General features: G+C 39.6%; 1 protein-coding gene across 1 annotated transcript in view; it reads left to right on the top strand.

Annotated features, from left to right (window-relative positions):
* Positions 1-2,404: 2,404 nt before the first annotated feature.
* Positions 2,405-11,186, top strand: part of LOC117246188 (serine/threonine-protein phosphatase PP1-beta catalytic subunit) — a 28,052-nt gene continuing 19,270 nt past the window's right edge. Inside the window, exon 1 of the mRNA XM_033609962.2 lies at positions 2,405-2,549. Within this exon, the coding sequence (XP_033465853.1) occupies positions 2,498-2,549 (52 nt within the window). The 5' untranslated portion in view covers positions 2,405-2,497. The remainder of the gene's footprint in view (positions 2,550-11,186) is intronic.

The following is an 11,186-nucleotide window of genomic DNA, read 5'->3' as shown; positions in this document are numbered from 1 at the left end:
GGAACCAGTGCATTAGCCTATTCATTGATTGCTTCTAGTCCATTCATTTATTTTGCTTGTCTGAAATAGTAAATAGTATAGTTAATGAGAATATACATGTACTGCACAGGCCTACACACAGGCTACAGATAGTCCTTTAAAAAATGAAATAAATGAATAACTGGATGTTTGAAGATTTTCAGTGTTGTCCCAATTTAAAAATATCACAACACGATATAAAAAATGTAATTTCAATTCAAATAACTTGCAAAAAACTGAATAAAACTCATGCACTTAGTTTAAAATATCATTAAAGGTACACATTTGTGTCTAAAATATTAAAGGTAATCACTTAAATGGTTTGATTCTTAATTGAGAAAGGATATTATGACATTAAAGTACTTCACATTTTTGTATTTAAGTAGCCTACTTTACCACAGTGGCTAAGCTGAGACCGAACTTATAATTTTATTATATTTTTTAACAAAACATGCAGAATAATAGCAAGGACAGTGGTTAAAAGTATTAAGGTAAATACCAAAACAACAAACAATGATCTTAATTTAGCAAATATCAAAAACGTAAAAAAGTAAATTGTACTGTGAAAAAAAAAATTATTGATGACATTTTTTTGTCTCCGTGTCTGTGTGATTTTAGGTCATATTCCACAGGGTTACTCCAGATTGTGTTTATCTTTTTGGACTTTGTGCTGGGACTAGAGAACTTCAAAAAATAGCCATTCATTTTGAAATTTAAGCATGCAATGAAAAATGTATATATTTATCTTACACTAAGGCTACACATATATCTAATTATGCTAACTTATATTTCTACTTGTGGTAGAATATTAAATAGTTGATCAAAGTAATGGCTGCTTATGTTTTCACAGCACCTTGCCGCTTTTATTTTGAAGGTAAAAATCATCTGTTTCCGGTGTTGTCCTCTGCATAGCTTGACGCGGCTGCTCCCTTCTGCCTTTCCTCTGCAGTGCAACTTGCCACCACCCACTCAAAACAGTGCGGAAATACCCAGATGACGCACTTGAAAGGAACAGAAAAATAGGTTGTGAGTGGGAGAGGCAATAACATAACTTTTGGCTTTAGTCATAACCCGGAGAGAGTGTTAGACTGGATCCAGTCTGCTCCGGGCCCACGCAAAAAAATCTGTTTTCCAGGCCTCTGACAGTGGGAAAGTAGCGCCAACACACATGTAGTGCTTAAACCTCTTTCTATTGATTAGTATTTGTTCTTTACTTTATTTGTACAACTGCAGATTATAGAAATCGGCTGTTTTTAAATCACAAAGTAGTCATTAAAAATGTAGTTTTACACTCAGACAATTCATATTCTAACAAGAAGATGGCGCTGTAAGTGAATAAATCGGCATCAACTCTTTAACAGCACTGTGCTTTTGATTCCTGATAATATTTAGTGACCAGACTTTATATGTCTCTTTTTAAGCATCCCCACAAGTTTCTTCATTTTAAGTTTACTTCTTTGTCAATAAAACTGTCTTATGAATATCTAATCTGATCCTTTTATTCTTTTAGTGCACGTGAACAGAAATTAAAGAGGCACAGATATCAAGTTGCTGCAAAAGTTTTCGACTGAGTTTATTAAGTACATATTGCTAAATTGTGATTTGTTTGTTATTTTATTGAAATTTAACAGTAACCTGTTGCAAAGGCCCTGGCTATATGATGCTTTCAGGAACTGTCGGAAATCACCGAACAAGTTGAGAAAACAGGAACAAAATGCAGTTAAGAAGGTGGGAAATGTCCATTGACATTTTTGTACTGAGTGTCAGTGTTGTCCCCCTCTTTGTACTGGGGTCCTTTGGGTGCTGTCATGCAGGTAGGTCTGTTTGTGAGTTTCAAATGCTGGGTGCATGCTGGGAAAGTCCTTTGGGCCTGATGAACTGTGATTCATCTGTTTTTTTTTCTGTACCCACTGATCCTAGTCATGATAGTGGGGTTACTGTTTGTGTACCATTTATTTAACATGTTAATGTTGCAGTTGTTACAGTTGAAAATAAAAGTTAAAGCAAATGATATGTATACTTGTCTCCGAAATGTTACAAGAGTGAGCTGATTGATTTCTGAAAGGAATTGAGAGTAAAATATATATTCCAGAATCTGAAACACTTGACATTTGAAAGTTAATTTTTGATTTTGGAAACAGTACTGTTTGAGCTTGAGCAAACTCAGTCCACTGAAGAAGACTGTGAGGTGTAGTTGAGTTGAAAGCCCTAGAAAAACCTGCTAAATAAACCCTGAATGGGGATTTTTGCAAATAAAATGTACGGTATAACGTGAAAAACACGGTTAGGGCTTATTAGCTTCCCACTCTTCCCGTTTCTGTGATGGAAAATGGAGTATCCGAGGACATTGAACGCAGCATAATAGTCCTAAACGGGAGGCCTGTGAGTGGGAGGAGGTTGGCGGTGCGTTTCAGTGCAGTGAGGCGGTGCCTGCCCTGCCTGCTCCAGACTGCGGCGGGCAGAGCTGACTGCTACAGAAATGGCGGAGGGGGAGTTGGACGTCGACTCGCTGATTTCCAGGCTTTTGGAGGGTGAGTTCGCCACCAAACTACATTCATATATCCTGTTGTTAGCCGCTTTGGTCCTCAGGTATTATTTAGGCTTGTTTTTGACTCGAGTGGACAAGAAAAAGGGCCGCTTTAGGGTACTCCGGTGTAGGAGTGAACAGGACTAGTCCCGTATTGTTAGGTATGAAATCATACCTAACGGCACGTGAGACTTTTCATAAATTGAGTTGTGAGTGTTACAGTGTGGGCTCGATGTTGAATACTAACAAAGTTACAGTCCGAGGACTGGTTGTACCCTGACGGGTCGATTAAGGGAGAGGACACAAGACCAACCTTAAAACTAAATAATTGTTCCCTTTGATTAGTGTCGCAATAGTTGTATTACACCACTGTTGATGTCATCACTGTGGCATGCAGCATATTAAACACTACCTGAAAGGCTTTCATAATAGAAAAACCTCAACCATTTAAAGCGACTCTGCCTATACTTACACAAGCTTTTCACAACAAACTACTCCATGATGGGCGCGGTAGCTTGTGGTGCACATCACTCCCTTAAGTTGACATTACTGTTAAAACAAAAATCAGCTTGGTAAACTAAGTATGCCGAATTTTTCAGCAGAGTGTTCTGATCACCCATGACACCTTACATTTTATTTCTAGTACGTTTATATATTGTTTTTTTACAGTCCCAAGAAAAATATTAAGTTTTTAAACGAGCTTTGGCAGAAAGATTGCTCAGCTGAAAGCAGGAGACACGTCGCGGTGTTATGGTGTTTCTATGGGAAAATTGCTGAATAGCAGTGTTTACACAAGCCACAGGCCTTGATGATATTCCTCTTTAAATAGAAGTGCAGAGTTTGAACCCTGCCCTAAGCATTTCACAATATATTAAGTTTGTCATTACATGTAATTTGTAATTCAACAGCCAGTGTTTTTATTTTAACTATTGTCAGATCATCTCCTGAGCTTTATTATAGAAGGGAAAAATGATCATTACACATACATACATTGATAAAGTAAGACTTACCAGTGTAGCTTTGGATGACAGTAATTCAGAAAAGTGCCTGTAATGTATTTCTATCTACTCAGCTAATACACACAATTGGATATCATGTGTGTTGTTTTGTGTCTAGTCCCATTAGTCTGAGTCTGTTAATACTTTACAAAAGTAACCTCAGTACTTTCATAGAAAGCGTACGTGCTCCTGCACTGCTGGTATGTGTTGGGTATCAGTGGATTCTTAGCAGTGCCAAATAGGGGATCCGGACATAAGAGCTGCTCTCTCTATCTGTATTTCTCTTGTCTTTTCGTTTCCCTGAGAACCCTGAGACAGTGTCCCTCTGTGTCTTTGGTAAACATGTGGACAGCTGAGGCAGTGGTGAAGAAACACTCATGATCGATTGTTGGTCACACACACATATACTGTGTGCTGAAAATCACACACACATAGAAGCGTGCACAGATAGGCAGCCTGTGCTAAAGGATGACAACACTGTGGATCAACATGTCAGTGTAACCTAATCATGTGGATTGATTGGAGCTGGTTACATAACAGTGCTTTTTGTGTGTGTGTGAGTTGTTACAGCAGTGTGAGCCTGTACTGTAAGCTGGGCAAGGCTCTACTGTAGCCAGTTAGCTTGCTACGTATTTAGTTGCTTTTTATGTGAGTAGGAAACCTCAGTGGAGGAAATTGGAGGGATCTGGGCCTAAAGGCTTCCAGATGTGAGCTGTGAATATATCCAACCATCCATCTTCTTTCAGCCACTTTCTCTTTCAATCTACAGCTAGTTTATGTCAGGCTGGCTCAATTCTGGTGTAAAAATACCAACTAAGAGGCAGGCTCAACACTTTTATCTGAAGGCTGAGCCAGTTTTTAGATCAAAAATTCAACAGTGAGTATTCAGTGTTTGTTGTGTTTATTAACTGGACAAAATAAGTTTGAACATTTTCCATGAAGTAGTGCCAAAATTCCTTTCTTTCTTGACAGCTTGAGAAATCTATTACTTATTTTTTCCTACAAAAGTTCTCAAACGTTGTCTAAACATAAGCCATACAAGAACGCTGCCAAAATGGAATGTACTAAAACCCTCAAAAGTAGCTGACAAAACAGTCTCCACTTATCATCTGTTTTGGAGCTTGTGACCACACAATATTTTCATCTTCATCAGCCACTAAACTGTAGTTTTCAAACACTTTTAGGACTTTCTGTTCAGGTTGGCAAAATTTAGATTAAAAGGTTCTGTATGCCCAGAGATCACGCTATAGGGCCGCCATGAAGTCACTTCTGTGTTCCTCCTTTGCATTTTTAAACAGAACCAAACAGCAGCAGCATCATGCTGCCTCACTGTGTGATTTTAGACAGCGATCCATATGGCGTAAACAATTACGAAATGTTTCTGCTAAAGAGCTCATTTGCTGGAAAAATAATTTTACCTAATATGTCAACTTTGTCTCTATCTTTAGCATTTTGTTTTCTGTCCTCACGTCCTGTCTCTTATTGTGCAGTGAGCTGAACTGCCAGTCAGAATGATTTCGACTGAACGTACCAGATCGGCCGATAAACATCTGACAAGGGCCGACTAGTGCCAACTATATGGGACACACTAGGGCAGCAGACTCTAACCAATGACCCAACATTAGGGGTGTAACGGTACACAAAAATCACGTTTCGGTACGTACCTCGGTACACAAGTCACGGTTCGTTTTTTTTTCCGGTACAGTAATGAAAAAAATAGACAACTATTAAATATCTTTTACTTATTGGTAACCTTATTAAAACATACCACCAAAGCAGTTAACTCTTTTCACACATTTTTTGAATGAAACAAATGTATATATAATTCTGCTTTTTCACATTGTTTGAATGCAAAATAGAAATATAAAAGTGAAAAATAAAATCCTGCTGTTTTTTTAACACATTGTTTGAATTTCTGCTTAAACAATTTTACTCAATTAAAATAAAAAGTATAGTGCAGCTGGTCAGCTTTAAAGCCTGCTCAGATTCAGTTTTACTAGGAACTTACTTAGCTTTCCCACTCTGTTAAAGTGCAGTAAACAAAACATGCTTATATCTAAAGTGCAGCTTAAACAATTTTACTCAGCTCCAATGGCGTTGGTTATTTCTTTAGCGCGATGGTCAGGGAAATGCTCTTTGTTTTTAAACGACGACGATATCGTAGTTTGCACCAGATTGCTTTTTCTAGTCGTGCCGGTTAACGTTCAAACTCGGGTGGTGTCGCTTTAGATGCGTTAGCATGTTAGATGTGTTTCCAAGTACATACCCGACCGCTGTTCTGCAGTGTCGGCACACTGCTTTTGTCTTGTCCACTTGTTTATTTCCATCTTCGTATTTTACCCTGAAACCAAAGTGTTCCCAAACGGAGGACTTAAGGTTTGCAGGGGGTCTTCAGGTTCGTCAGGCTCACTTGCCATGTTGTCAAAATGCCAGAATGTACTGCACAAAGTGAAAGCGAAGATTTACGGGACTCGGTCCATCACTCAATTATGTCCGTCAGAGAACTAGATATTTTAAATGGTTCGGCTCGCAAAAACAGAATTAAAATAAAACAGAATAAAATAAAATAATATCCTGCGCCCAATAATTCGGTACAGGGTCGTGCCGAACCGAAAGTCGCGTACCGAACAGTTCGACACAAATACATGTACCGTTACGGCCCTACCCAACATTGACCGAAAACCCACTGTTAGCTTTGTGTGTCAGGGCTCTTAAATCAGGAACACTCTGTTTAAAGTGGGACTGTCGGTTAATATCAATCAATCTGTAATTAATTTACTTTATTAATCAATGTCTCGTTTAATCTATGGAATGCCAAGAAATAATTTAAAATGCCTGTCGCAGATTGCCAAAGCTCAAGTTGACATATTCAAATAGTTTCTCACAACAGCAAGTGTAGTGTTGATCCCGTCTGCAAACAAACGATGTAATCAACCTGTATTGTAAAATCGGGCTGTGTCTTTATAAGGACAGCAAAGGCAAAGTGGTGTTAGTCTAACGCTAGGGTACATACTGTATCATACACAGGCCGGAATACAAATGCACACGCTCAAACTGTCCGTCATGTATCAGTTTGTCTTTCTAAGTGCTGCATTTTATTTTAAGACTCGACCTTTCGACAACACAAAGACTTCTCACAAGCTTTTCCCAAACCTTGATATCTGTCATCTCAGTTTACTTAACCAGATTACATCTACAGCCTGTTCTCATGTAGACGTTCACTAAAAGGACTGTCAGTGGCTTTCTCCGGCTGCCATTCAGTTTAAGCAGCTCAGAGGGTTTTGTCAAACTGACGGGGAAGTCACTTTTTCTTCTGCGCAGGAATAAAGAGAGCTTTTCCTCAAGGTAGAACAGGAGTTCCTTAATCACTTCAATAGCAGTTTGATCTCGCACTTCTTCAATGAGATCTGGTGCCAGGTGGGAACCTACATGCACACAGAGGCACATATGGAGAGCTCTCTGATCTCCTATTAAATGTCAACAGGCACAGCTGTCCCTGGTAGAAATTAACTTACCCTTTTGGTGACACACACACACACCGGGGGGAGAGTGTAAAAAGGGCAATACAGTGATACAGTAGATTTTCAGCTCCACCTGTTGTTGCCTTTTCTGTTGCATCATTATTTTGCAGGTATGTTGTGAGAACAATGTCCCAAAACTGCACACATACAGTGCACGTGTCCTCCAGCAGGTGTTTGTTTTGGGGGGTTGACAGGCGCTGTATAGCCGACAGGCTAAACCTGATCAACTGACAACATGGTTTACAATCACAGAAGCCTCCTCAGCAGCCTCAGCGTACAGTTTTTTTTGCCTCTCTGGTTTCATTTGTCACTCTGAATACAGTGACTTGTCATTTGCTGTCTTGTGGCCAATCTTGTGAGTCAGAGTTGATATGTAAGCAGCACAAAAGTTTATAGATGAACTTACCAAAATCATTGTCTGTATAAATAAATGGCATATGTATGTCTGTGGAAATCTCTGTTAATATAATGAAGTCAGAGTGGCTACACTTGTTCAGTCCTGTCGCTGTTTCACATTGGGCCTAGAAGGTCTTTCCTGGTGGACTAGTTTGGGCACACTTATAACTGGAACAGTCTCACGGTAATACCATATTAATAAGACGCCAATTGTGGAATTCATCATGTATGAGGTGGCTAAAAGTTTTAAAAGTTAATTTTTAAAGTGTTTAATTCCAAAGGAAAGGTACTTGTGACTGCCGCATGCTGTGTGTGGAGCTGATTAAAGGTATACTTCACCCACAAAATGATTGTTTGCATATCAGTTACTCACCCAGTGTTAGGATGAATTCATGAAGAAAACTTTGTTTTTCTCGTATGCTTCCGCAGTGAACAAAGAATCCAAAAAAATAGGAAGTTCTCGATCAATTGGAGTAAATGGGGGCTGTGTAAAACAACAAACCTGTATCAAAACTAGGGCTAATAGTTGACCAAACGTTAGTTGACCAGAAAGGTCATGAGTCTCATGAGTCAGCAAGATTTCATTGGGTGCTTAGACACAGAAAAAAACAAAAAACAAACAAACATAAACTCTATTAGGAGCTGCACCTTGTCAAAATAAATCAAAACCTTTATGACTGGATCATGTGGGAATTTAATTTGAAAGGACAGACACAGGAAGTGGCCGTGCTCAGCAGTCAGACAGGAGTCATGTAACTTTACAGGGCTGGTGCCTGCGGTTATTACACAGGCTAGTTAATAACATGTCGGGCAGGAAATCCAAAGTGTGGGATTATTTTGAGAAGGTGAAGGATGAACCAAAGGTGATATGTAAACTCATCTTCATTGGTCAACTACAAACATGACGTATCATCTGAAACATGTAAGCAGCTACATGCCCATTAGCCCCTGAGCACAATCATTACTGCTTTGCCAACAGCATCATTAACAGGCGGCTCACTCAGTGTGTGATGTGCACTTGTCGATAAAATATAGACCTATATTAATGAAGGTTCATTATGGTTTTGTGTTTCTCTGTAATGTAGCACAGTGTTGACAATGTTACTTATATTATTCTTTCTCAGACCTTAAACTGAAACCATTGTGTTGCCCCGCCCAATATATATAATTTGATAATTGAATTGATATCGTAAACATGATGGCGACTAGTTGACTAATGGCCCTAAATGACGATTATTGGTTGACTAGGAAAATTCCTAGTCGGGGGCAGTCCTAATCAAAACATCTGTTTACAAACTGTCACACAACTCGTGCAGTATAATCCAAGTCTCATTTATCCAGTCGTATGCTCAGTACTTCAAAACACACGCATTTTTGCTTAAACTTTACTAATAAAACACTTCCGCATAAGTTGTGCGAGAGTTTTTAACCTGATGTTTTGATATAGTTTTGCTGTTGTTAAACGTTACTTAAATTAAGAGTTTTCTCTGTTTGTGGATTCTTCGTTCACCACAGAGGCATGCAAGAAAAACAAAGACTTCTTAACAAATTCAGCATAACACGGGATGAGGAATTGATATACAAATGGTCATTTTGTCGGTGACGTATTCCTTTAATTAAGAGCACCTACAACTGGCAGTTAGGTGTGTAATCGCAGGGGTGTGACGGCTTGTCACTGCGGTGAAAAACAATCAATGCACACATCCACATTACACAATATTGCATGGCACTGTGGGAAATCAATCAATCAATCAGTCAGTCTGTCGTTTCTGTACAACTCTCAGTAGCATGTTTCAGATTTCATAGCAGAGTCGCTACAGTTGGTTACAGCACAGTTGAGCTGACATTGCAGTTTTCACAGTATTGATAGAAATCCTTCAGTTGTCTGTTCACAGCAGACAGCAGCAGCAGCATGCCTCAGGATGACTGCCCATTTTCTTCCCTGCATGTTTCTGTTTGTTTCCTGAGTTCTCCATAACAGGCCCCTCCTTCTCATCTTCATTAGTGTGTACTAGTGCTGTTAAAAGTCTGTGTGCTGCAATCCAGCAAAGCAACTATTACAGCTTTCCCGACATGCCCACGCTAAGCCTACACTGGCCCGGGCTTTAGCGACAACAGGCCCTCTGTCTGTCCTGCCAGCACAGGTGGCCTGTAGGTTTTATATGGCACAATCAACACCACAGCTCCATACATCAGCCAGCGAGAGCGGAGGGAGGCGGGATGGAAAGAGAATTTCGTAGCCATTTTGTCGTTTTGGTTTATGGGCAAAGACGGCAGCCAAGTTGTAACCCAGTATGGGTACACGGAATCTCTCTAAAGGGCATTTCTCTATTTAGGAGCTGTCCAGGTTGAGTTGGTTGAACTGAGCAGTCTTTTGACAGTCTTCACTTGCACAAGAATTTATCAACACATAATAAAGGCCTAGGTACAATAAATTATAATGACTGATACATTATATTGGGGTTGTAAAGCCTGGTGTCCACCAAAGCGTTTTTTTCCCAGCTGAAAACAGCAGGTGCTCCTCAGGAAACGCCCTGCTACAAGCACTTGAGAGCACTTTGGAGGCGCAGCATTTTTTCAGCTGAGACGCTTTAGTTACAGCTGGTTGCTATACCAAATATTCGTGGAAATAAAAATGTCAGCATATGATGGAGCACTTGCTCTGGAAGAAGGGAAGGCATGCGGAGAGATAGGATGGACCAGCTGATCTGTGTAGGTTGTTGGTTAGCACTTGTACATGTAAGATATGACGGTCAGCCTTCGTGGTATTTGTCCCTCCTCCGCCGTGATTTAACGGCTGAGTAAAAGTGACAGTGACAAGTGCAGTGTTGTACCTAAAGTTGAATATTTTTCAACTCTTGGCACTTGTGGAGCGCTCAGCGCAGAATAGATGCCAAGTGCCTCGTCACGCTGGTGGCATTTGTAGGGTAAAGGTTAAACGGAGACCTGCATGTCATTATGGTCAATAAGAAAACAATGAACAAATATTAATATGTCAATAATGCTCTGTCATTAATACAAAAGACTAAAACTAACATATCTACAAATATAGTAAAAAAAAAAAAAAAAAAAAAGATGTGTAATATTTAGCTGTAAAATGAAAACGTTTGTGACCCGGCTGCCATGTTAAAAACAGTCAAGCCAAAATGAAGCATCGCTCACCGGCTGCAGCAAACTCTCATTTTACAGCTGAACAGTACACTAAAATATGTTTCTGAAAACATTTGATGCGAGAAAAAGGCAATTCAGTGACAGAATCTTGATTGATATTTGATCAGTGTTGCCTAGTCTGAGCAGAGATTGACATGATCCACCACTGCATTAGTGACTCCTCAGCTCTGATTGGTTGTTTCACTCAGTCACAATGGATTCTAGCAAATGTCATCAGAAGCACTACGAGGCGATTTTTTTTTTCACTGATTATCCGTCTCATGTACCACTGTCTATAGATGACGGTTTCATCAAATATGGCAGGAAGTAATTTTTGTAAAAAGTTCCCACTTGTAGCTTCCAAGTGACTCTGTGTAACTGTAGCTATCGGGCTTCAAGTGCTAATAACAGAAATGCTAAAACACAGTGCAAACGTAGCACAGGTGAAGAAAGTCATGAAGTTACGGAACTGATTTAGTTCTGTTCTTTTGTAGGACAACGGCAAGCAAAAATACTGCTAGCATCATTTAACAATAGCCATCTTAAGCAGGTCATACCAGACAACTTTTATACTCG

Source organism: Epinephelus lanceolatus, chromosome 22, assembly GCF_041903045.1.
Source record: "Epinephelus lanceolatus isolate andai-2023 chromosome 22, ASM4190304v1, whole genome shotgun sequence".
Lineage (NCBI taxonomy): Eukaryota > Metazoa > Chordata > Actinopteri > Perciformes > Serranidae > Epinephelus > Epinephelus lanceolatus.
This window is presented reverse-complemented; position numbering and strand designations above follow the sequence as displayed.